Genomic DNA, 27,845 nt, shown 5'->3' on the forward strand with positions numbered 1-27,845 from the left:
AGGAAAGGAAAATTGCAGGGACTTGCTCCCTTAAAGACCAGGGAGCATTTAAAAAAAATATTTCTGAAATGGTCAGAAAAGCCTTTAGAGAATCAAAAGAATTAACTGAAAACAATTCTGAATTATACTTTCAATGCCAAAATGCTGTGGCGATCCTCAATTAAATGTAACAAGAAAACTAGACCAAAACTACAGGCGAATTTCTCCCCTCCCGCGATAAATTGGGAAGGCCGTCGTGAACTCGGCCGAGTTTCACGACGGCCTCGGAGGCCGCTCCTCGCACCTAATTCACCCCCACCCGGGGGGCTAGGAGCGGCGCTCTTGCGTCAAGGCAGCGTGCCGAGAATGACGCAACGGCAGCGCCTATGTGACGTCAGCCGCGCATGCGCAGTTTGGCCGGCTCCAACCCGCGCATGCACGGCAGACGTCACGACGGCTGAAACCCGTGCATGCGCGGTTGCCGTCTTCCCCTCTGCTGCCCCGCAAGACGTAGCGGCTTGATCTTGCGGGGCGGCGGAGGGGAAAGAGTGCGTCGCTTTGAGATGCCGGCCCGACGATCGGTGGGCACCGGTCGCGGGCCAGTCCCCTTCCGAGCACGGCCGTGGTGCTCACTCCCCTCTCCGCCCCCCACAAGCTTCAAACGGCACTTTGGCGCCCATGTTCACGACAGCAGCGACCAGGTGTAGTTGCCGCCATTGTGAACCGGTCGGGAACGGCAGGCCGCTCGGCCCATATGGGCCGGAGAATCGCCGGTCGCCGTGAAAAACGGCAAGCAGCGATTCTTCCGAGCGGGGGGGGGGGGGGGGGGAATCGCGGGGGGCACCAGGGGGGCGTGTTGTGAGTCGCCCTGCCCTCCCACGATTCTCCCACCCGGCGTGGGGAGCGGAGAATTCCGCCCTACTTCTCTCTACATTACAGCAGTGACAATAATGCTTCAAAATATATAATTAGCTGTGAAGCTGTGGGATATTGGGTTTGTGAACGAAACTTAATATATGCAAGGTCTTTCATTTCTTTCTAAATGAAGAAACTTTACCTCATCGTCATGGACCAGTTCCTTCTTTACCACCTTCATTGCATAAATACAGTCATTTTTCTTCAAGCGCACAAGGAGAACTTTAGCGTAGCTGCCACGTCCAATGACTCGTATAAGGTCAAAGTCTTGCAAACCTAGCACTGAAGAAATCTTGATTCCGTCAACACCATCGACCACTGGTTTGAGATCCTGGAACCCAATTATATATTTAAAAATTTGACATAGTTTCAAGTATATTTCATAGTCCGAGAGCCCTTTTTACACAAAACCAAAACAAAAATGAACAGGATGAAGCAATATGAAGTACCTGGAGGTAAATAATGATCCAGTCAAATCACCAGACCATGAGGGTTACTGTGACTCCTCATTGTGCACACCAGATCAATATAAGGCAATATAGAATCAATGAATCAGATCGCAAGGAGGTTATTTGGTCCATCATGCCTGTTCAGCTCTTTGAAGAGATCCAATAGTCTTCCACCACTATTCTGCACCCCATAGCCATACAAATATGTGAATCTGTTATCATCACTGGATCCAAGAGCTGATGGCATTATTTTGCATTAACATACTTCTAACTTGACAAGCAATGATCAAACTTTTAACCAAAATCTACAACTAACAATTGTTTTATTACTTCGCCAAACGAAATATATTTATGACTGATTTTGTTAGTTTGCACATGTCCTTGCTGCATGCTGACAGCAGGCGACAGCCTATTTTATTTTTACGATCACAGTTGATGTGATTGTTGGATGGAAAGGTCCCAGGGTAGAGCCCTGGTTCAACAGACCATAATGCTGCACCTTTTTTAGAAAACATGGAGGAATAGAGTCACAGGACTGGTGATTAGCTTTTAACAACAAAAACAAAACGCATATTGCACATGAAAAGTTTTAACACCAATATAACACTCCTTTGCACCCACTTATTTTCACAAATATAGACAGATTTTCGGAATAGCATGGGTTACACAATACATCTTATTCTGTAATGTTATCACAAAGCACACAGTCACTGTAAAACATTTGTCTATCCCAGCCTTAAATGTATTCAACAATGGATCTGCACAACCTTCTAGAGGCAGGGCATTCCAAAGATTCATAACCCTTTGAATGAAATAATTTATCTTCATCTCAGTATTTATTGATCAGCCCCTTTACGAGACTGTGCCCCAGTTTTAAATTCTCCGATCAATAGAAACAACTTCTCAGCATCAAACCTATCAAGCTCTTTCTGAATTTTGTATGTTTCAGTGAGATTGCTCTCATTCTTCTAAACTCCGGAGAAAGCAGACCAAATTACTTAGCCTCTCATCATAGGTGAACCATCGGGGCAACACGGTGGCATGGTGGCTAAAACTGCTGCCTCACAATGCTAGAGACCCCAGTCTGATTCCAACCTCAGTGACTGTGTGTGTCTCATTGGTTTCCTCCGGGTGCTCCGGTTTCCTCCCATAGTCCAAAGATGTGCAGGTTAGGTGGATCAGCTATATTAAAAAGTGCCCCGGGGGAGTCATGGGGATAGGGTGCCCCTTCAGAGGTCTGAAGCACACTTGATGGGCCGAATGGCCTCCTGCATGGTAGGAATTCTATGAGAACCCCATTATCCCAGGGACCAAATTAGTGAGCCTTTGTTGTACCACCTCCAAAGCATCTCCTCTTAAATATGAAGATCAAAACTGAACACCATATTACATTTAAGGTCTCACCAAAACCCTGTACAATCTAGCGAGGCTTTTCTTCCTATACTCCAAGTCTCTTGCGCTAAAGACTAACATGCCAGTTACCTTTCTAATTGTTTGCTGTACCTGTGTGCTAATATTTTGCGTCGTTTGTACAAGCACAGCCAAGTCCCATTGAACCTCAACACTGATCAGTTTCTCACCTTTAAAAATGATTTAGCTTTTCTATTCTTTTAACCAAAAGTGAATAAACTCCACACCTTCCTACATTATAATCCACTTGCCATCCTGTTGTCCACTCACTTAACCTGTCTATTTCACTTTGCAGCCGCTCTGTGTCCTCCCCACAGCTTATCTTTCCAGCAAGCTTTGTGCCATCAGCAAACTTCGACACACTAAAGAAAAAAAATCAAGGCTGACACTCGAAAGCAGAACTATGGGTATGCTGTACTTTTGGAGATGCTGTCTTGCTGTCTTTTAAAAGTTAACCAAGGCCCCAACTGCACATCTGGTAGTTGTAAAAGATCTTATGGCACTATTTTGAAGAACAGGGAAGTAAGTTATCCCTCCTGTTCTGGCCAATATTTGTCCCTCAATAAACATCACAAAAACAGATTATCTGATTATTAGCACATTACTGTTTGTGGGAGCTTGTCATGCACAAATTGGCTGCAGTGTTTTCTGCATTATAACAATGCTGACACATCAAAAGTACTTCATTGGCTGCAAAGCGCTTTCAGACATCCAGCGGTGATTATCTTCTGGCATATGTACTCTCCAAGTACTGAAATTCAATTGGCCATTCTCCATGGGTGAACCTGCAAGGGCCACTAATGCTATTTTACCACACCAGTTTCATATCTAAGCCCAATCCTGTCTCTGTCCAACACCCACATACATGCTCTATCCAGTATTGGTAGCATGTGTCAGGAAGTTAAAGGGGCAGAGAGAGGTTCCCAGATGAAGACAGAGTTGAAAGGTGCAGATCTGGTGAGGTTGGCTAGCGAGAAACCAGGGGTGTGATTTTCCGCGCCCCCCCCACCAGGCAAGAGACTCGGCGGGGGGCCGCGTGAATCCCACCACGGCGCCGGGACGCTATTCTCCCGCCCGTGAAAAAACAGGCATGGCGCCGGGCCGCATGGAGAATTGCCACAAATGGCCGTAGTGACGATCCTCCGGCGGCGCCATGGTTCTCTGGCCTGGAAGGGCAGAGTGTCCCACCGGCACCATTCTAACATGCTCTGGGCCGGCAGGACCTCGGGGTTGAAGGGTCCAGGGGTGGCCTGTGGGGATTGAGGGGGGGGGGGGGGGTCCAACCCCGGGGAGGCCCTCCGTAGTGGCCTGGCCCGCACCGGGTCGACACCGGGACCTGCAGTTGGACTGGCATGGGTTGCTCCAGCGCCATGCTGGCCCCCCCAGGACCCGAGAATTGGGTCTCGGAACCAGTGCCGGAGTAAAGTACTCCCGTTTTGGCGCCGGCACTCTGGCGCTGGACCAGAGAATCGCGGCCCAGACATTTGAAGTAATCCTAAGGTTGGTGACACCTTAAAAAAGCCTCTGAAGTGGCTGCATGTGGCAACCAAAGACAGAGGAATACTGAAAGGCAAGATTGAAATCCTGGAAGTGGACCCTTGGTGAAGATGTGTGGGTGAAGGAGTTGTGTGGGAGAAGCATTGTTTGGTAGAACATTCTAGGCATGTTTTTCCAAGAGTGGAGCTTGGAAACACGCATGTCAAAGTCGGAGCTCCAGCGAGACCAGTTTACTCAGTATAAGCATCTGGGGAGGATTTGAAATCCAGCAAAGTTGTATCAGGTGACATCAGCCACTTGATTTCAGAGTGCGATGTGTCTGACCACATTTCACCCATTGGCACACATGAACTGTGTACTTATCGAAAAAACTAAAACTTAAGATATCTTATAACTTGTGCAATCCATATACATTTGTATATTCATACTGTATAAAGGTGTAGTGGGAGTGAGGGAGTACTGTATTATAGTTCACCTCTAATAAATATTTTATAATTTTGTTAAAAGTTAATTTGCAGTCCTATGACTCTGTTCATCCACGTCGCTAAACAAAAAAATAAAAGTTACAGTCTATTGAGCCAGGGTTCCATTCTGGGACCTGACTGTCCAGCAATATCAGCTCGGGATCGTAACACACGGATCAGGAGTTGGAACTGCAGCTGTTTTCCTTCCAACCTCTGCTCAGGGGTAGTGAAATCAGGAACAGAAACAACTTCTCTCTTAACTGACCACATATCAAGGATGGAATTTGATCCCAACTGAATCACATACGAAGTACCACAGCAGGTTCTGCATCAATCATTTATACCATCCGAGATTCCTTAACTTTCAAAATTAAAATGATTATGAGCTCTGACATAAAACTAATTATGCATCGTTGCACAAATGAAATTGTTAAGTAGTTTACTGTTTGTTGCACAACCTACCTCCGAGTCATCTGTGACCCTGTCTAATTTAGTCCGACTATGTGGCAGGAATGGTACAACTGCAAAGGAAAGAAACATGAACTCAGATCAGTTCCGTTTACAGGATTTACAGAACATTCAGTTTGCCTTTTATTTGAAAAAACACAATTTAGAAATCTGAACCAAAAATGGAAATTGTTAGATATGCACAAGTCACTGATCATGAAATGTATAATCCCAACACCCCTCCCCCCCCCCTCCCACTCCCACTTCAACTTTAACCTATCTTTTCCTTTTCAAAATAAAAGGAAGTTCTAGAAATACTCAGCTGGCCAAGCAGCATCTGCGGAGAGAAAAAGAGATTATGTTTCAGGCCGAGTTATTTTTATCAGAACGGAAAATAAAATAGACGTACCAGTTTTAAGCAAGTACATAAACAGGAAATTAGATCAGTGGAGCAAAGAACGACAAAGGTCAAATGGAAGACAGCAGTGGTGAAATGACAAAAGGGTGATCATGTAAGGAAAGGGGGGGGGGGGGGTGGTTGCTATGGAATAACTAAGAAACACAGGGTGGGTCTGGAAAAGCTGCAAATGAAAACAGCAGAACTATCTGAAGAGCCTCTATCCAAAAGAAATGTGAAAATGGTGATGATTTACAATTATTAACTCTAGAAGGTTGTAAAGTACCTAATCAACAGGTCAGGTGCTTTTCCTTGAACTTCAATTCAACAACAACCACTATTTATATTAAGTATTTTATTCAAGGAACATGTTTGCATCCTGAAGGCTGAATTACAGCACGAGGAGGAAATGGGGTTCTTTTTCAGGTTGGTGACCTATGACTCGTGGGGTTCCACAGGGATCGGTGCTGGGACCACACTGTAGCCAAATTTGAAGATGTCACAAAAATAGGTGGAAAGGCAAATTGAGAGAGGATACAGTTTGCAACGAGATATTGATAGGTTAATGTGGGAAAATGTAAAGATTTTAAAATTCATTTGCGGGATGTGAGCATAGCTGGTTAGGCCAGCATTTATTGTCCATCCCTAATTGCCCTTTAGAAGGTGGTGGTAAGTTGCTTTCTTGAACTGCTGCAGTCCTCAAGGTGTAGGTATACCCACTGTGCTGTTAGGGAGGGAATATTGGCCCAGCGATAGTGAAGGAGCAGCGATATATTTTCAAGTCAGGATGGTGAGCGACTTGGAGGGGAACCTCCAGGTGGTGGGGTTCCCAGATATCTGTCGCTCTTGTCCTTCTAGATAGTATTGGCTGTGGATTTGGAAGGTGTTGTCCAAGGTGACTTACTGAAGTGCATCTTGTAGATGGTGCACATGGCTGCCACTGTTTGTCGGTGGTGGAGGGCTTGAATGTTTGTGGAAGGGGGAGGAATCAAGTGGGCTGCTTTGTCCTGGATGGAGCCAAACTTCCTGAGTGTTGTTGGAGCTGCACTCATCCAGGCAAGTGGAGAGTATTCCATTACACTCCTGACCTGTGCCTTATAGATGGTGGACAGGCTTTGGGGGGTTACTCGCTGTAGGATTCCTAGCCTTTGACCTGCCCTGGTAGCCACAGTATTAATGTGGCCAGTCAAGTTCAGTTTCTGATCAATGGTAGCTCCCAGGGTGTTGATTGTGGGGGATTCAGCGATGGTAATGCCATTGAATGTCAAGGGGCACTGGTTAGATCCTCTCTTGTAGGAGATAGTCATTGCCTGGCACTTGTGTGGCGTAAATGTAACTTGCCACTTGTCAACCAAGCCTGGATATTGTCCAGGTCTTGCTGCATTTGGACATGGACTGGTTCATTATCTGATGAGTTGCGAATGGTGCTGAACATTGTGCAGTCATCCGCAAACATCCCCACTTCTGACTTTATGATGGAAGGGAAGTCTATCCTGCCACCTAGGAATGGTGATAGTGGTATCTGGGACATTGTCTGTAAGTTATGATTCTGCGAGTATGACTATGTCAGGCTGTTGCTTAAATAGTCTGTGAGATAGCTCTTCCAACTTTGGCACAAACCCCCAGATGTTAACTTTGCTGTGTCGGAAGGGCTGGGTTTGCGATTGTCATTTCCGGTGCCTGGTTCGATGCCGGGTGGTCCATCCGATTTCATTCCTTTTTTGTGTTTCCGTAGCAGTTGAATACTACTGAGTGGCTTGCTTGGTCATTTCAGATGGCATTTAAGAGACAATCACATTGCTGTGGGTCTGGAATCACAGGTAGGCAGACCAGGTAAGGATGGCAGATTTCCTTCCCTACAGGACATTAGTAAACCAGATAGTTTTTCCACAACAAACGCCAATGGTTTCATGATCATCAATAGACTTTTAATTCCAGATATTTTATTGAGTTTCAATTCCATCACCTGCCGTGGTGGGATTCGAACACGGGTCCCCAGATCATTATCCTGGGATCTTTAGATTACTAGTTCAGCGACAATACCACTGCCTCTCCAAGTTATTCATTTTGGAAAGGAGAACAAAAGAACAGAGCATTACTTAAATAGAGGAAAACTGCAGAAAGCTGCAATACCAAGGAACTTGGGTCCTTGTGCACGAAACACAAAGCTGCTAGTACATAGGTGCAGTAGGCAATCTGGAAGACTAATGGAATGTTGGCCCTTATTTCAAGGGGTTTGGGGCAAAAGAGTAAGGAAGCCTTGTTGCAAGTGGACAAAGTACAAGTGAGATCATATCTGGAGTACTGTGAACAGATTTGGTTCCCTTGTGTGAGGAAAGATTTTATTTCATTGGAGGAAGTTCAGAGAAGGTTCAAGAGGATGATCCCCGATATGAAAGGATTGTCTTATGAGCAAAGGCTAAACAGGTTGGGGCTCTACTCACTGGAATTTAGAAGAATGAGAGAGGAATTTCATGGAAATACAGAGAATTCTTAAGGAGCCTGGCAGTATAAATGCTGAGAGGATGTTTCCTTTCATGGGAGAGTCTTGGGCCAGAGAGCATAGCCTCAGAATAAAGGGGTGCCAATTTAAGACTGAGATGAGGAGGAATTTCTTCTTTCAGAGAGTTATGAGTCTTTGGATCGCCTTACCACAGAGGGCTATGGGGGCAGAGTCCTTGTTTACATTTAAGGTTGAGATAGATAGCTTCTTGATCAGTATGGGAAACAAGAGTTATAGGGAAAGTGGATGTGAGCCATGTCGGGTCAACCATGATTCTGTTGAATGGCAGAGCAAGCTCAAGGGGCCAAACGACCTATTCCACTTCCTATTCTTATGGTCTTAATTACAGATCAATTTCATCATTAAAGTACTTAATTGAAGACCCAAACTATGTGAGGAATAGGGCTACATTGATACAGCACCTTTAATGTAATGATACTCTGGTCACTCAGAACTGAACACCTAATCTGTGTTTGGTTTCCCCAATGTAGAGAGACCATATTGTGAGGAGTGAATACAGTATATGTTGTGATGAAAGAAGCATCGTTGTTTCAACTGAAACGTTTTTGTGGCACTGGATGATGGGAAAGGATGAAAATGCAGGTGTTGCATCACCTCTACTTTCATCGGAAGGCGACGAAGGAAGGAAAGCAGGTGTTGGCAGTCTTGTAAGAGTGGACCAGGGTGGAAGAAACAATCCCCTTAAAAAGGTGAGTGAAGGAGAAGATGTATTTGATTGTGGCATCGTCCTGTGGATGGTAGAAATGGTGGAGGATAATCCATTTAATTCGGAGACTGGGGGCATAGAAGGGGAGGACGAGTACAGCTTCATCGTGATTCAAGGAGAAAGGACAAGGGGCGAGGGCAAAAGTCAGGAAATGGCATGGATAAATTGAGCCCTGTCAACCACAATGGAATGGGAATCCTAGGTCAAGGAAAAAGGAAAACATATCAGAAACATTGGTGTGGAAGGTAGCAGCGTCAGAACAGATGTGACAGAGGCAAAAGAAACTGGAGAATGGAATACAGATAGACTTTCTGCCCATCATATTTTTATCTCAAGCCTTCTGACAAGTGTTGCTGATTATGTTAACAAAATCAGTAAAAACAACTTCTATACTGTGGAGCATAAAATAAATGCTCAACCTTCCATTACCCTGTTAAAGTAACTGTAAAACAATTGGAGTGTAAAGTCAATTAGAATGAAGCATTTACCACATCTCTAGTTCGGTGGGGAGAGTGAAAGCTAATCTGGCAAAGTGGGATGGTCTCCCTCTGTCACTGGCGGGTCGGATACAGGCGGTTAAAATGAACGTGTTGCCGTGATTTCTGTTTATCTTTCAATGCCTGCCGAATTTCCTGCCAAAGGCTTTTTTCAGAGAGATTGAGGGAAGGATTACGTCGTTCATATGGGGAGGGAAGGTGGTCAGAGTTGGAAAGGTGCTGCTACAGAGGGTAAAGGCAGGCAGGGGGTTTGGGTCTTCCGAACCTGATGTATTACTACTGGGCGGCGAATGTGGAGAAGGTGCGGAGCTGGGTCAGAGGGGTTGATTCCCAGTAGGTCAGAATGGAGGAGAGTTTGTGCAGGGGGTCGGGATTGAAAGCACTAGCAACAGCGCCACTCCCGATAGCCCTGGGGAAATACTCAGGGAGTCCGGTAATTATAGCTTCATTGAGAATTTGGAGGCAGTTTCATCAACACTTCGGATTGGGGGCAGGGTCAAGAAAAATGCCAATTTGGGGGAACCACAGATTTGAGCCAGGGAGGTGGGATAGAAATTTTCAGAAATGGGAGGAGAAGGGGATTAAGATACTAAAAGATTTGTTTCTTCGGGGTCGATTTGCAGGACTGAAGGAGCTGGAAGCAAAGTATGGGCTGGAGCAGGGGGAAATGTTCAGATACATGCAGGTTCGAGATTATGCCAGAAAGGAGATACATAGCTTCCCGGAGGAACTGGCCTCCACATTGTTGGAAGAGATGCTGACGGTAGAGGACTGGAGAAGGGGGTAGTGTCAGCAGTTTATGGAGCTATTTTGGAAGAGGAGAAGGCACCAGTGGAAGGGATCAAAGTAAAGTGGGTGGAAGAGTTAGGAGAGGATGTGGAGGAGGGGTTCTGGTGTGAGGTGCTCCGGAGACTGAATGCCTCCACCTTGTGCGTAAGGTTGGGGCTGATACAGCTGAAGGTGGTATGCAGAGCACACCTCACGAGGGTGAGGATGAGCCAATTCTTTGAGGGAGTGGAAGATATGTGTGAACGTTGCAAGGGGGGGGGGGGGGGGGGGGGGGCACTAATCACGTTCATATGTTTTGGTCCTGTCCAAAGCTAGAGGATTACTGGAAGGAGGTTTTTAGGGTAATTTCTAAAGTGGTACACGTGAAACTGGACCGGGCCCCCGGGTGGCCATATTTGGGGTATCGGACCAGCCAGGGTTGGAAACGGGTGCGGAGGCAGATGTTGTAGCCTTCGCCTCGTTGATCGTCCGAAGGTGGATCCTGATGGGTTGGAGAGCAGCCTCTTCACCCTGTACCCTGGCATGACGGGGGGGACCTGTTGGAATTCTTGACTCTTGAGAAGGTTAAATTTGAACTGAGGGGAAGGATGGAGGACTTCTACAATTCATGGGCATTATTCATTGCTTATTCCACTTTCAAGAACTGGATAACATCGAAAATTAGTTGGGGGGGGGTTGGGTGGGCTGTGTGTGTTAATGGTGATTATGGGTGATTCCTGATTCCTTTTTTTTCATTTGTTTGTGTGAACATGCGGGCTAATGTTTGGGGTTTGGTGGGAGGATGGGGTCGTTGTTAATGATATGGGGATTGACATATTTGTTACTGATTATTGTTTATTGTTGGAGGGTGCAAATTTGGGAGAAAATGTGAAAAAGGAGAATAAAATATTTTAAAAAAGAATGAAGCATTTAGTAGAATGGTAAATCTCAATCTGTTTCACTTCAACCATTTTTACCATTTTGCACTGCTCCACTGATATCCTTCAGTTCCTTAATTATATAGATTTAAAATATTTTTATTGAAGATTTTGCATTTTATACACTGTTCATTCGTTAAGGATATATGTGCAAGTTACAATATACAAATCATTTTCCTCTGCACCGATCCCCCCTTCCTCACTGCCTTGGTCTCCCCCACCTCCTGCATTTGTTGATTCAGGGTCCTTTCTTGGGTCGTTTATTATAGAACAGGCAGTTATCTGCTATTTATATGTTTGTGGTGTCTTCCCTTTCCCTAGCCCCCCCCCCCCCCCTTTCTAATTGATTGGCTCACCCCCTTCTCCATCCCCTCCCTTATCCTGTTTTTGGTGTTTCTATGGGTGTCTCTTTCTTGTGTCCTTGTTTTGGCCCCCTGATCTCTGTATCGGCTGTTTTCCAGCCAGACTCCTCCCCCCCTTCAGTGTCTGTTCCATGCAGTCCCATTGGCTCCTGTGTGTCCCACTCCTTCCTCCCGGTCTATTGGCTGTTGGCCTCGAACAGGTCCTGGAACAAATTGGTTAAAAGCCTCATGACTTGTGGAAGCCATCCTCTGACCCTTGGACAGCGAACCTGATCTTCTCCAGATGGAGAAACGCCTACAGGTCTGCCAGCCAGTCTGCAGCTGTGGGTGGTGCTGCTGATCGCCAGCAGAGCAGGATTCTCCGGTGAGCGATTAGTGAAGCAAAGGCAAAGCCGTCAGCACTCTTCCCTATGAATAGGCTGGTCCAATACCCCGAAGGCTGCCATTCTTGGGCACAGCTCCCCCCTCATCCTCACCACCTTGGACTTTGCCTTAAAGAAGGCTGTCCAGAACCTGACAAGTGTAGGGCAGGCCCAGAACACATGGGCATGGTTGGTCAGGCCTTCCTGGCATAATTCACACTTGTCCTCCACCTCTGGGAAGAACTTGCTCATTTATCAGGTGTGCTCTATGCACCACTTTCAGCTGCAGGAGGCCAGTCTAATGCATGAGGAGGTGGAGTTGGCCCTGCTCAGTGCTTTGCTCCAGATGAAAATGAAATGAAAATCGCTTATTGTCACAAGTAGGCTTCAAATGAAGTTACTATGAAAAACCCCTAGTCGCCACATTCCGGCGCCTGTTCGGGGAGGCTGGTACGGGAATTGAGCCGTGTTGCTGGCTTGCCTTGGTCTGCTTTAAAAGCCAGCAATTTAGCCCTCAGCTAATCCCTAGCTCTTCCTTCCATTTTTCCCATGTCTCATCCAGTGGGGAGCATGTCCTTTCTAAAAGTCGTCTGTACAGGTCCCGACAGTTTCCCTTCCCTAGACTGTCCGTATCCAGTAACTCCTCTAGCATTGTGCTTCTCGGGGTCCGTGGGTAAGCTGTCGAGACCTTGCGGAGAAAGCTTTTGACTGTTAGATGTCGGAGTTCATTTCCGATTGGTAGTTCCAGTCTCTCCGTCAGTTCCTCTAGGGTCACTAGTCAGGCCTCAGTGTATAAGTCTCTAATCGCTAGTGTCCCCCCTCCTGTCTCCATCTCTTATAGGTACCATCAAGCATGGCTGGTGCGAACCGATGGTTCCTGCAGATGGTGGCCATAGCGGACATTTTGGGCAGGCCAAAGTGCTGCTCATCTGGTTCCATGTCTCAGGGTAGCTTGTTGAGTGTTTTGTTAGCGGGGATGGAAGCTGTACCCTCCCCGCCAGGGAGATTGGGACTGTAACCCACCACTGTAGGGCCTTTTTTCACTTCCTCTGCCAGAGTGGTTGTGTTCCACTTGTGGATCCATGTCCAGTCATGGGCAATCTGGATCCCTAGGTAGCGGAATTTGTTTTGGGCTAATTTCAATGGTAGTCCCTCCAGCTCTACCCTGTACCCCCCCCCCCCCCCCCCCCCCCCCCCCCAATCGCTCAGGTTCACAGAATACTTCACTTTTGCACAGATAGAGTTGTAGTCCAAGTTGTAGTCCGAGAAGGCTCTGAGCTCTCTCAGGAGCTTCATGGTTCCTTTCATGCTGCTTTGGAAGTCCGAGATGTACAGATTAGCAGGTCAACCGCATAGAGCGAGACTCTGTGCTGTCTGCCTCCTCTTCATATTTCCTTCCAGCTTCTCGCCGTTCTGAGGGCAATCGGCAGCGGTTCAATTGCTAGGGCGAACAAGAGGGAGGACAGTGGGCATCCCTGTCTTGTGGCTATTTGCAGCTGGAAGTATTCAGAGTTGGTGGTGTTGATCTGTACACTCGCCTTGGGGGTATTGTACAGGAGTTTCACCCAGGAGGTGAACCCTGTCCCTAGCACAAACATCTGTAGCACTCCAATGCAGTATTTCCACTCGACAATGTCGAAAGCTTTTTCTGTGCCCAGGGAGACAATCACTTCTGGTGTTTTTCTCAGGATGGCGTCATTATCACTTGCAGCAGTCATCTGATTTTCGCAGTTAGCTGTCTACCCTTGACAAAGACCGTCTCGTCCTCTGCGACCACCTCTGGTACGCAGTTCTCCAGCCGCTTAGCCAGGTCCTTTGCGAGTATTTTTGCATCTACATTGAGTAGCGAAATGGGTCTGTAGGACCTGCATTCGTTGAGAATTGTCTTTTTTGGGTATCAGCGATATGGTGGCCCATGTTAATGTTGGAGGCAGGGTACCCTAGCGAGTCTGCGAACATCTCCCGCAGGTGTGGGACTAGTGCTATTGCAAAAGTTTTCAGCTTTGGTCGGAGCGACCTGTGAGCCCTGTCAGTCTCTGCTGGCTTAGGGAAGCTGCGCCTCTCCATGGGGAGCCCAGCATTTGGGCCACGTAGTTGGTCAGGTCCCTGCCCTCGATTCCCTCCGGCAGGCCACTATTTAAATTCTTTTGGTCCTCGACCTTCCCTTTCAGGCTCCCCTGGGGCGCCACCAGCCTCTTGATCGTGGCTTCCAGGACGCCCATGCGGTTCGTCTGGGATGTCGATGCCCTTTTCAGCTTACTCATTGTGCTCCCTTGGGCTTCCAGCCTCTTTCCCATGCCGTTGAGAGCAATCTGCATGGCGGCTAGCATTTCCACCACCTTGACTGCCCCCTTTATCTCAGCCTTGATGTCATCCCTCATCGCTTTCAGATCCCTGGTGAGGAACGTTTTCTATTCATCGCATGGCGGGCGTGGGGGTGGGGGGCCTAATTTTCCAGGTCAACGGTCTTCCTCTCTTGGGGTGGCTGGGATCCCCTCGCTTCGTGGGTCCACTGACCCTCTTGCTCATCGCTCCTGTCCCTTGCTGCAATTCCTGGTGTCCCTGAGACCTCTTGAGCTGCTTCTTCTTGCCATTTTCGTTGTCTATGTTACCGTTGCGGGTGAGGGGATGTTTTAGTTTGCTTTTTACGGGCAAAATTCAGTCAAAAGTGTCTATTTTGTTGTCTTATGGAGAAGACCCACCTGATGTGCGACTACTCAGAACATCCCATGTCCAGTTCCTTAATTATTGAGGATATTTTGTAACCAATCACTCTCCTCCCACATACAAAAACACTTAATGAATGTTAAAACCTAATTGTTCTTTTTACTGCTTCACAAACCAAATGTCATGAACTATGCCATTAGCATTGGTCTTAAACTATATAAAAATACCTTACATGCCAAGTCCCAAGGTCAACCTGCTTTCTTCAGTTAGCTTAGGACAGTACAGGTGGAAACTCACATTATATATTTGCTAATGTTGCATTTTTCATTGAGGTCCCATTTTATTTCTTTCCTAAAAATGACTCCAAACAATAATGATAAACCTTAATCATAGACACATTGGGTAGTAGAGAAAATAATGAAATGCTGTCAATTCCTCCTCATGTGTGTACCCTCAACCAGGCCCAAATATTTCAATCTAGTTCAAATAAACAGCAGTTTACTGGAACACCATATCCTAAACTCAGAGACTGTAATTTAATGTTATTACACTAGTACCTGTATCAAATTTGGTTTTTTAAATTGACAGAAGAAGAAAATCATGATTTCATGTTATTCATAAATACCATGGAATAAAAAAGGAAAATACTGGACAATCGCAGCAGGTCTGACCGCATCTGTGGAGAGAGAAGGGAGCTAACATTCTGAGTCTGGATGACTCTTTGTCAAAGCTGAACACATGGAACACTACTAAATTGTGACAAACAATTTTGGAATATGGTCATCCAACTTGTAGTATTGTCTTTCAATAGGAGTGTGAAATGTTTAGTTCCTGTCTACTTTGACAATTATCAAAATATGGAGTTTCCATTAATTTCTGCAATCATTGTGAATAATCCCCAGCCTCAACTCCCAATACCTAGCTTGATATTTTAATTTCACACAAACAAGTCTCAAAACAAATCTATGCTGTCAGATATCACCAAATGACTAATTCTCAGCTGTATGCTGTTCAATGCCTGTAGAGGTGGTTTAAACCAGAAGGGCACAGCCATAGCATAATTCTAATATTGTGATATAATGGATTAATAGATTACTGCACTGCATTGGACATTTGGGATTGACTGCTAATTTAGTGCTATGAGGCTTTTCCACATCATCAAAAAGCATTTAAAAATGCATTCCGTTTATCATGACAGAGTAAATTAATTTCACAGTGATAATTCACATAGGCAAAAAAACAACAGCACTTTGCTGGGAAACCTTTGGCAGAAAGCACCGACACAATCAATATTTTCTTCTACCACTGAAATCAGAGGAATGCAAAACTCATTCTGCTTAATAACAGTCTTCGTACACTGTCAGCCATTGCACATGAATGAAAGAAATTTTAGGATATTTTTATAATTAATTTGGACATGTTAACATCAAAGGGGCATTTAATGGGAGCTCTGCAAAGATCAGTTACAGAATACATTCAGTATTGACTCTCAATTCTTGATCAGGAAATTATCTTAGAATCTCTATTTTGCTAATTACTATCCCCATATAAATGATCATATCCAGACAATTACTCCAGTAACTGCAGAAAAAGCTGGAGATGTAGTTGGGACAGAGGTTATATGTGGAAGAACAGTTATGGAAATGATGGGGAGGAATAACTTCGTACAAAGAATAATTTTTTTTAAAAAAGGGGAATGAACTTATAAATCTAGTCACAACTTTAAAATACAAACCTCTGCAGAAAATGTTCTTCAGTATGCAAACATAATTGTATCAAAGCAACATAAATAGTTCAAATCTGTTTCACTGAAGTTGTCTTACTGCCCAGCAGAGGTCATCAGAGGAACATATTAATTGTTTTCAGACATGTACAGAAATCATCTGCATTTGAAAATTAAGCCGTCAAATTTAATTTAATTTCAAGAAAAACACCAGATAGTCATAATTATGCTCTTATTAACAGTCCTACATATTTCCACTAAAAATGCTGAAAGGAAAAGGGGGACCTGCTAATCTTAGGTAGAGATCTTCTCAGTAACATTTCCCTTGTGATGATATTTTAAGTTCCTCTTTCACCTCTAAATTCCCAAATATCTATGGGAGGTTCTCCAAGTATTCTACAGCAAAAAAGAACACAAAATTTCTTGGCTTCCATTATTAATTCCCCAGGCTCTCTCTCGAAGAGGACCAACACTCACTTCAATTACTCTTTTCCTATACAAACTCTTACTATTTGCGTTATGTTTTGAGCTAGCTTTCTCTCATCGCTAATTTTTGCGCTTCATATTTTTAGTCATGCTTTGCTGGTTCTTGAAGATTGAAATCTATTCAATCTTCTAACTCACTCTGGGGCTGGTTTAGTACAGGGCTAAATAGCTGGCTTTTAAAGCAGACCAAGGCAGGCCAGCAGCACAGTTCAATTCCCGTAACAGCCTCCCCGAACAGGTGCCGGAATATGACGACTAGGGGCTGGGTTAGCTCACAAGGCTAAATCGCTGGCTTTTAAAGCAGACCAAGTAAGCCAGCAGCACGGTTCGATTCCCGTACCAGCCTCCCCGGACAGGCGCCGGAATGTGGCGACTAGGGGCTTTTCACAGTAACTTCATTGAAGCCTACTCGTGACAATAAGCGATTTTCATTTCATTTTCATTTCATTTCACTAGGGGCTTTTCACAGTAACTTCATTTGAAGCCTAACCGTGACAAGAAGCGATTTTCATTTCATTTCATTGCACATTTGTATTAGAAAAGCCTGCTCCCTGGTTGACGGTAGAATGTATTGCTCTAAGGAATTATCCTGAATACACTTTGTGAACTAATTTTTCAGGCTATCTGCTTTGCTCAATCCACATGTAGATTAAAGTCACTCATGATCACTGCAGTCCCTTTCTTACACGCACCATTTATTTCTTCCTGTATACTCTCTCCAACAGTGTAACTACTGTGAGGGGGGCTATAAACTACTGCCACAAATCATTCCTATTTCTTATCTGTACCCAAACCAATTCTAGAGGAGGAAAAAGAGGATCAATGTAAAGAGCTCATGTATAATTAATTTAATTCACATATTAACAGAGCACACACACTGTTGTAACAACATGAACATGAAGTTAGTTGTTTTGTTGGATGCCTGATCTAACTATTGTTATGAACCACACAAAAAGGACTATAACACTATAACATTTAAGTATACTGATGACTATACACACATTTACATGAAATTATCCAGCGGTCCCCTAACTACCTATATTTACCTGAACTCCGAGACACCCTTTTCCCAAAAATATCTAATTTTAAATAACTTTATAATTTATAATAATAATTCTTATTGTCACAAGTAGATTTACATCAACACAGCAATGAAGTTACTGTGAAAAGCCCCTAGTCGCCACATTCCAGTGACTGTTCAGGTACACAGAAGGAGAATTCAGAATGTCCAATTCATGTCTTTCTGGACCTTTGGGAGGAAACCGGAGATATATCTTGGGAGATATATCTGCAACTTGAGGCAGTTCTGATGTTAGCTGTCTCTCTCTCGCTTTCCTTAGTTAGGGTTCTACAGTTAAAATGTTTCTTTTCCTTTGACGTTATTCACCCTTTGGAATTGACAGGTACGTGTTCATTTCTATATCTCTCCATTTTGAAGTAACCACCTTTGTAGCCCCTTTTTTTTCCCTAATCACACATGTAAAATACTTTGTTTTCCATTAACAGGCAAATTTGCAACTCATCATTTCTCCAGACTTCTGCCTCTAATCAACCCCCGGATTTCTTTTCTTTTATTTAAATCAATAAAATGTTAAATTGAGATTGAACACACCATACTCAGTATGACAGCAGCAGAAACAAACTTGGACACAGGCATACATACTTATCTGCGCAAATCATAGAATGTTCAGTGCAGAATGCGCATTGAGTCTGCACCGGCCCTTGGGAAGAGCACCCTATTCCACCCAAATATCCATTCAGAGGTATATGCAGGCGGAGTAGTTGCTATTATCTGTTATATCTACTTTGCACCTAATTAGCAACAGAGCTTTTCAACATTTAACTGTGACCCACTTTTGCCAACTGGCCGTCCTTCACAGCCCACGCAAGCCGACCTTCGCGACCCACGTGTGTTTGCTTACCTTTAATGCGAAAGGGAAACCTGCTTGCTCCTCATGCTCTCACTTCAATCAGGTTCAAAGGAAGAGAGAGCAATGAGCATACCAGGTACAGGTTTCTGGTTTAGCTCACTGACCTAAATCGCTGGCTTTTAAAGCAGACCAAGCAGGCCAGCAGCACGGTTCGATTCCCGTACCAGCCTCCCCGGACAGGCGCCGGAATGTGGCGACTAGGGGCTTTTCACAGTAACTTCATTGAAGCCTACTCGTGACAATAAGCGATTTTCATTTTTTTCACCCAGTTCCTTTGTGCCACGTTCGCATTTGTGAAAATCTAATCTTGTACATGTAGGTTGTCATGAAGGGCAATAACAACAAAATATTTCTTCTACCCAGCACTGGATACTCCTGGGGGATGCTACTCCAGAATGCTGACAGCTTCATGGACTTTTGGGGTGTTTGAAATGTGTTGTCACGGGACAGGTACAGTGGTTTAGTCTTTTCTTTTCAAGTGTGCTGTAAGTTAATAACGGACTCTGGGGTTTCAAACTCAAAAGGTATTTTTCACCCACCACTTCTTTTTCAAAATTTGAAACTTCTCTCATTTGCCAGTACTTCCATGCATATAACACACATGGGCTTTGCATCCTTATTTGTATTGGCACAATTGGCAAAACCATACCTCAATAAATCATCTTTAGACTGTTTTTCTCCCGAGTTAAGTTTCTTCTTTGTAGGCTGTTAACCAGAGAACCTGGAGCTCTGTACGGAGCTAACACTAGTACTGCTCTATCCTGCTATGGATTCTCCTGTGCAGCTGTCTCCAGCAAATTCTGATGCAAGATCCTGGCCAGTAGGTACACTATCTATCTGGGTCTCTCTTGCAACTAAATGATCCATTTCACAGTTCTTTTGCTTTGTTTGCTAGCAGCTAGAAAATGGAAGAGGCTTCCCCCATGATTTGGTGCCAAAACCACGTATGCCAGGTGTGCATGCAGGGCGCATATAATCTTTATTGTCATCACAAGTAGGTTTTTATCAACCCTGCCATGAAGCTACTGTGAAAATCCCCTAGCCGCCACACTACAGCGCCTGTTCAGGTACATGGAGGGAGAATTCACAGCATCCAAGTCACCTAACAAGCAGGTGCGAGGAAATCGGAGCACCCGGAGGAAACCAACGCAGACACGGGGAGAAGGTGCAGACTCCGCACAGTGACCCAAGCCGGGAATCGAACCTGGGACCCTGGTGCTGTGAAGGAACAGTGCTAACCACTGTGACCTGCATGAACTGCTCACTGATGCCGCTTATGGTCATTCTCATTTAAAGGCCAGTAGCGGCGACCATTCTCAATTTAAATGCCGGTAACAGCCGTTGGGTGCTTCTCCCGCAATCGAGACCACCGCAGAATTTCCGCGGCCGATTGTTCCACGATCCTCCCTGCACCAGTCTGCGACCCACCTGTGGGTTGTGACCTGCACTTTGAAAAACCCTAGATTAGAAAACATCAAGTGGCGGGTTTAGGGGCACAAGTTTGTATTTTATACCACTAAAACTAATTGGCAACTCACACTAAAACTAATATAAAAATGTTTTGATTTATCAATAAACAGTAAATACATGTGTAAAAGTCAAATTTGAGACACCAATCTTTTCGGCCATAAAATCACGGGATCAACTTTTACACAGTAATGTTGAGGGGTTGACATATGTGCTTGATATGGATCACATTGAATGGACAGGGTAACCTCTAGTGGCTAAGAAGCTGAGGTATTGCCAAATTAATGTAAATAAATTGTAACTCACTATAGAAGGAAGCTGAAGTCTGTGAAATAAAATTTTCAAACCCAATCCTCTGCTCAATATTATTAACCATATGCTGTTGCAAAAGAATTATTCTGTAACTGCATTGTACTGTATTTTATAAAAATATCCTTCCTTTGCAACAGCTGGGTCATTGAATATTTTGAAGGTTAAATGTTTATATTCTTGATTGACAAGGAGGTCTAAGAGATAGGGGATAGACAGGAAAGTAGAATTTAGGTCACAATCAGATTAGCCATGACCCCTTATTTTTAAACTGTGCCCCGAGCTCTAGTCTTTCTCAAAAAAGGGAAAACACACTCTCAGAATTAACCCTGTCAATTCCCCCTCAGAATCATTTTTGTTTCAATAAGATCACCTTATATTCTTCTAAACTCCAATGGATAAAGGCCCAACCTGTTTAATCGTTCCTGATAAGATAACATCCATAACACAGGAATTTCCGAACTACTTCTCATGTTTTCCCTAGTATTGAAATCAAAACTGTTCACAGCACTCCGGGTGTGGTCTCACCAACATGCTGTACAATTGTCGTAAAGCTTCCCCACTTTTATATTCCATTTCCCTCGAAATAAATGACAACATGTATTTGGTGCCTTCCAAGCTCGTTGTACCTGCTGTGATTCATGTACCAAGACACCCAGAACACTGTACAGAAAGTTTTGCAATCCTTCTCCATTTAAATACTAAACTGCTTTTCAATTCTTCCCATCAAAGTGGACGAGTTCACAATTTCCCACATTATACTCCATCTGCCAATTTTTTGCCCACTCACTGAGCCTATCTAAATCCCATTGCAAAATCTATGTTCCCCTCACAAAATGCTCGCTACCTTTGTGTCATCCACAAATTGCACAATCATATATTTGATGCCTTCTTCCAAGTCATTGCAGCCCTAGCATTCAATGGCTTCTCTCCTCCCAAACCCCTTGGTTCTAAAATTTGTGGGTTTTGATCCCTGAAAAACTAGGGCTGATCTTTACACGAGGTAAATAAAAATTTTGTTTTCATTGGCCAAAAATCATGGGGTAATCGTTTAAGGGATTTTACGAGAGTAGATACATTACCTAGAATCATTAGATCACAATGTATAATAAACAATAGTGATGGTGATGCAACTCATGAACATTGCAGTATAAATGAAGTGTTTTTTGTGATCTTTACACGAGGTAAATAAAAATTATGTTTTCATTGGCCAAAAATCATGGGGTAATCGTTTAAGGGATTTTACGAGAGTAGATACATTACCTAGAATCATTAGATCACAATGTATAATAAACAATAGTGATGGTGATGCAACTCATGAACATTGCAGTATAAATGAAGTGTTTTTCCAAAAGTCAGAAGTTGTATCATACACACAGAAAAATGAACAAGTTATTTCAAACAAAACACAACTGTGAATATTGTGTTAAGATGAAGATGTTTGAGCTGAGAAATGGAACACTTGCCATCACCATCAAGCACTACCAAGTACACCTCCTGCTACTGTTCTTCATAAATGTGTCTGAGGCTTAACTACTGCTACATTTTCATAGAATCCTTCCAGTGCAGTCAGCCATTCGGCCCATCGAGTCTGCACCTACCCTCCGAAAGAGCACTCAATCGAGGTCCGTTCACCTGTCCACCCTGCCCTTTCTTGGTAACTCCGTAAAGCTAACCTGCACACCCCTAGACACTCCGGGGCAATTTAGCACGGCCAATCCACCTACCCACATATTTTTGGGCTATAGGAGGAAACCGGAGCACCCGGAATACACCCCCCGCAGGCACAGGTAGAATGTGCAAACGCCACACTTGCCACCCAAAGCCGGAAACGAACCCGGATCATGGCGCTGTGAGCAGCAGAGTTAACCAATGTGCCAGTGCAACATTTTATTTTTTATGGTTTTGGCAGAACGCTGTTTCTTTTAAATACCATTGATCATTCTTAAAGGTTTGAAAGTTAAAAACTTACTTCCATCGGGTTCTTCTGAAGGGATGTCAACTTCATCAGTCTTGTCATCAAGTGGAGGTTCGGGGGAAGGCATGACCGGATCCTGATCATTAAAATAGGAAGCAGAGGAAAATCATTAACACAGCAGAATAAACTTATATATCTGACATCCCAGTCAGGATTCCAAGTGGATGAGCAGCAAGAGATCATTCCAAGCTATCAGTTGGGAGGAGATGGGTGTCACTGTACTACAGTTCTGTCAGCAAGCCATACTCTGAATATGAAGTATAAATAGAAATTAAATATTTGTGGGACAAGCAGGCAACAACTAACAAGATGCCTTAAAGTCAACATTTTCAGAAGTATAGAAACTTTTGCTCAGGTGGAGGAGTCTGAACCTTAAAATTAGAGTTAAGCAGTTCAAGACTGATGTCAGGAAGCGCTTCACACAAGAGATGGCAGAATACTATAATGCTCTGCCTCAAAAAAGTAAGACAAGTCATTTGAAAATTTCAAAACTACAGCTGAATTTTCTCAGACAACTACATCAAAGTTCACAGAACCCAGACTATAAATGTAGTTGAGATGTAAACCAACCATGATCTTACTGAATGGTGAGTCAAGGGGTGAAAAGTCTACTCTTGTCACGAGGATATGCCCCTTTGTTTTTGAAAATATGATCTTTCAACTTTCAACTGACAGGGAATTTTGCAATCTTAAGAGAGACAGAACAACTTCTTAAAAACGTACGGCCATCTACTAAGATGAAGATGAAAAACAAACAAATCACTTTATGTGGAGTATGAAGCAAGAGGAATTTCCTGTAATTTAAAGGCCCATAAAATTCAGTCACTATCTAAGGAAGGGATGTCACAATGCAAGGTGTTGGGTATTGAAACAATAGCTGCCACAGAAAAAAACACCACAAACTCCTTGGAAATACACAATGGGTGAATTATTTCAGGGCAAGACAGCCAGCCACTGCAGAGAAATTGCAAGAAAGTTTTCAGCAGAGGGAAAAAGCTGAAAGATGGTCTCTCCCTCCCTCTCTGTTTTGGAACAGTGTATTACCCGGTTCGGTAGCCAACGTTACTGGGAATCAAGCAGCAAACTGAGATCTCACGGTAATTTCACGTGGCCGCATTCACGAAACGAGCTAATCCAAATCAGCCGCAATGATTAAAAATCTGCAACTCCAGGACAATCAGCCCAGACTTTAAGGGCACTTAAGAGATGGGGTTCCACCCAAAAACCAGAAAAACTGAATATTTAAAATGGGTGGGAGGACTTCCGATGGTGGCCATGGAATAGGTGATCATGTATTTGGTAGCTCCCGCTCGTGACGGAACTTTTGGACCTTTCCTCCCGACTTTTTTGGAATTTTATTGGAAAAATCGGTGGCAGGTGAGACAGTGAGGAGGAATCCCTCACCAGTATATGGAGACGTGGACCAGAAGTGATATAAGAAATAGCCGAGCAAAGTAGGCACGTGCAGAACCTACGCCACAGGAAAACATGGCGGATGTGCAGGTTCCTGGCTTGGTGGCTCAGTGGTCCACGGTACAGTTGATGAAATTCATTCAGGAGAGTTTCGTCGAGCAAAAGAAGGAAGGTTTAGACCCGATCAAGGCATCGATTGATCAGGTGGAACAGAGACTAGAAGCCCACGGACTGGTGATTCAGAAGGTGGAGAAGGCGGCCATGCACGAGGACCAGCTAACCACGCTGGAGACGGAGGTGGGGTTAATGAGGGACCACCTGAAAATGCTGCAGCAGAAGGTGGAGGACCTGGAGACTAGGTCCCGTAGGCAGAACTTGAGTATTGTCGGCCTCCCAGAAGGCAACGAGCGATCGGACCAAAGGGCACATGTGGCAAGTATGCTTTGAACGTTAGTGATGGGGCGTTTGCTCGACCCTTGGAAGTGAACAGAGCGCATAAAGCAGGGGTGGGCAAACTTTTCCGTGCAAGGGCCACATTCAGAAATTCACAATTTTAAAGGGCTGCATAGTATATTAAGTAAAATAATTAATATTTTAAATAGCCAAAATAAAAGGTCTTTAAAGAAAAAAAAGCACATTTATTTGAAAAACAAAGTAACTCAGTAAGTAACAGAACAATGTCAATGAGAATGATGCATCTGACTGCAGTCATTTACCAGTTTGTTGAAATCAGGTGTCAAGTTGCTTGTGCTGATCCTTAACACTGACAGAAGCACAGCCTGGCCAAGTCAACGATAAAAACGCGCGTAGTGGGGTGGATGAGTGGGGCTGCCTTATTGGTCGGTTTAGTTGGGTGTGCGACCAATAGGAGTCCAGGTTACAAACAATAATAAGGCTTATTGTTTGTAACCTGGACTCCTATTGGTCGCACACCCAGCTAAACCGACCAATAAGGCAGCCCCACTCATCCACCCCACTACGCGCGTTTTTATCGGCCCGCCAATGAGGTGCCCGGAATCATAACCGGCATTTTTGAAAAGCCGCTGGGGAAAAGCGGCTGAAGTAAATGCGCTTATTTAATAAGCGCATTTACTTCAGCCGCTTTTCCCCAGCGGCTTTTCAAAAATGCCGGTTATGATTCCGGGCACCTCATTGGCAGGCCGCATAAAAACCTTTGTCAGTGGTCCACGCATGCGGCCCGCGGGCCGTAGTTTGCCCACCCCTGGCATAGAGAGTTTGCGAGGAAGCCGCGTGTGAATGAGCCGCTGAGGGCAATGGTGGTGGAGGGATTGGGAGCCCCGATCGGGATTGAAGAAATAGCAGAGGGGCTGGAGGCCATGCAGTCGGGTAAGGCCCAGGGACCGGACGGCTACCCAGTGGAATTTTACAAAAGGTTCTCCGAGATGCTGGGCCAGCTGCTGATGAGGGCATTTAATGAGGGAAGGGAGCGGGGTGTTCTTCCCCCAACAATGTCACAGGCCTCGATCTCACTGATCCTGAAGCGGGAGAAGGACCCAGAGCTATGCTGGTCATACAGGCCATACTCCCTATTGAATGTCGACGCCAAACTGGTGGCTACAATCTTAGCCTCAAGGACAGAAGATAAGTCTCAGTGGTGATAGGGGAAGACCAGACGGGGTTTGTTAAGGGCAAGCAGCTAACGGCCAATGTTAGAAGGCTCTTAAATGTGATCATGATGCCCTCAGAGGGAAGGGAGGTGGAGGTAGTGGTCGTGATGACGCAGAAAAAGCCTTTGAGCAGGTGGAGTGGAACTATTTGTGGGAGGTGTTAGGGCAGTTCGGGTTTGGGCAGGGCTTCATTGATTGGGTTCGGTTGTTGTACCAGGCATCGGTGGCGAGTGCACGAATGAATCGGCTGACGCTGGGCTATTCTAAACTGCACCGAGGGACAAGGCAAGGGTGTCCCCTCTCCCCGCTGCTGTTTGCTTTGGCCATGGAGCCACTGATGATGGCACTAAGAGCATCAAGGGACTGGAAGGGGTTGGTCTGGGGGAGGGTAGATCACAGGGTCTCGCCATACGCTGACGGCCTGCTCCTGTATATCTCCGATCCGTGATGGGGGAGATTATGCGGATCTTAGGGGAATTTGGCCAGTTTTCGGGGTACAAATTGAATATGGGGAAGTGTGAGATGTTTGTGATCCAGGCAAGGGGGCAGGAGTGGCGACTGGGAGAGCTGCCGTTCAGAGTGGTGGGAAGGAGCTTCCGCTACTTGGGAATCCAGGTGGCACAGGAATGGGAGCTGGTACATAAACTAAATTTAACTGGGCTACTGGAACAAATGAAGGAGGACTTTCAAAGGTAGGACATGCTCCCGCTGTCACTGGCGGGGAGGGTATAGACCAAGAAAATGACGATCCTCCCGAGAGTTTTGTTTGTTTTCCAGTGCCTCCCCATCATCATCCCAAAGGCCTTTTTAAAGCAGGTAAATAAGGTGATTTCTGGTTTTGTGTGGGCGGGTAAAACCCAGTGAAGAAAGCTGGAGCGTAGTCGAGGACAGGTGGGTTGGCGCGTCCGAACTTTAGCAACTATTACTGGGGCAAACATAGCCATGATTAGTAAGTAGGTAGTGGGGAGGGTCGGTGTCGGAGCGAGTGGAGGCGGCATCGTGTAAGGACACAGGTCTGGGGCCATTGATAACGGCACCTCTGCCGTTCTCGCCGGCCCGATAATCCAGAAGCCCGGTGGTAGTGGCGGCCCTGAGAGTCTGGGGGGAGTGGAGGAAGCATATGAGAGCAGAGGGAGCATCGGTCTGGGCTCCAATTTGTAACTATCATAGGTTTGTTCCGGGAAGGCTAGATGGAGGATTTCGTTGATGGCAGAGAGCAGGGATCGAGAGGATGGGAGATTTATTCATAGATGGGAGCTTTCCCCATTTGGAGGATTTAGAGGAGAAATTTTAATTGCCGGGAGGGAATGGGTTTAGATATCTGAAGACACGGGATTTTTTGCGAACGCAGGTTTCGACCTTTCCGCTCCTACCACAACGGGGGATACAGGACAGGGTAGTTTCTAGAACGGGGGTGGGAGAGGGGAAGGTCTCAGATATCTACAAAGAACACATGGAGGTAACTCAGATAGAGGAGCTAAAGTGCAAATGGGAAGAGGAGCTGGGGGGGAAGGGGGGGATAGAGCCGGGTCTGTGGGTGGATGCTTTGAGCAGAGTCAACACGGCCTCATCATGTGCCAGGCTCAGCCTGATACAATTCAAGGTCGTTCACCGGACACACAAGTTTTTTGGGATTGAGGACAGGTGTGTGAGGTGTGTGGGAGGGCCAGCAAACCATGTCCTTATGTTCTGGACATGTCCGAAGCTTCGGGGATTCTTGCAGGGATTTTCAGAGGTCATGTCCACGGTGCTAAAAACAAGGGTGGTGCCGAGTCCGGAGGTGATGATTTTTGGAGTGTCGGAAGATCCGCGAGTCCAAGGGGTGAGAGAGGCTGACCCCTTGGCCTTTGCCTCCTTGAAATGAAATGAAATGAAAATCGCTTATTGTCACGAGTAGGCTTCAATGAAGTTACTGTGAAAAGCCCCTAGTCGCCACATTCCGGCGCCTGTTTGGGGAGGCTGTTACGGGAATCGAACCGTGCTGCTGGCCTGCCTTGGTCCGCTTTCAAAGCCAGCGATTTAGCGCAGTGTGCTAAACAGCCTTGGTAGCCCAGAGACGAATATTGCTAGCGTGGAGGGACTCAAAGCCCCCAAAACCTGAGATCTGGGTTAGCGACATGTCCGGGTTTCTTAGACTTGAGAAAATTAAGTTTGCCTTAAGAGGATCAATTCTAGGGTTCGTCCGGAGGTGGCAGCCGTTTGTAGACTTCGTCGGGGAAAACTTAATGTCAGCAGGGGAAATAAGAAAAAGGGTGGGGGGGAGTTAGGCTATTTTTTGTTCAGGGTAGGTGGGATTAGTTAGCAATGGAGATGGTTTATGCACTATGTTTATATCTGTATTTGTACTGTTTACTGTTATTATTCTAAAATTATAAATACCTCATTAAAATGCTTTACAAAAAAAATATGCGTCGTTAAACATCGAGAGGTGGACATTGAGGACACTGAAACAGGTGCATTAGCTGCAGAATAATGAAGTCTAGAGCAGCAGAAATTGGAACAGGAATGAGGAATGGGAAAGAGACAGA

At 45.1% G+C, this 27,845-nt stretch overlaps 1 protein-coding gene across 8 annotated transcripts in view; it reads right to left on the minus strand.

Annotated features, from left to right (window-relative positions):
* Positions 1–27,845, minus strand: part of prkcz (protein kinase C, zeta) — a 643,052-nt gene that overhangs the window by 254,370 nt on the left and 360,837 nt on the right. For all 8 annotated transcript variants that reach the window (XM_038773788.1, XM_038773787.1, XM_038773793.1 and 5 more), the window contains 3 exons: positions 22,271–22,352; positions 5,177–5,235; positions 1,037–1,225 (listed from right to left, as the gene is read on the minus strand). In XM_038773788.1, coding sequence (XP_038629716.1) covers positions 1,037–1,225; positions 5,177–5,235; positions 22,271–22,352 — 330 coding nt within the window. The remainder of the gene's footprint in view (positions 1–1,036; positions 1,226–5,176; positions 5,236–22,270; positions 22,353–27,845) is intronic.

Source organism: Scyliorhinus canicula, chromosome 16, assembly GCF_902713615.1.
Source record: "Scyliorhinus canicula chromosome 16, sScyCan1.1, whole genome shotgun sequence".
Taxonomy (NCBI): Eukaryota; Metazoa; Chordata; class Chondrichthyes; order Carcharhiniformes; family Scyliorhinidae; genus Scyliorhinus; species Scyliorhinus canicula.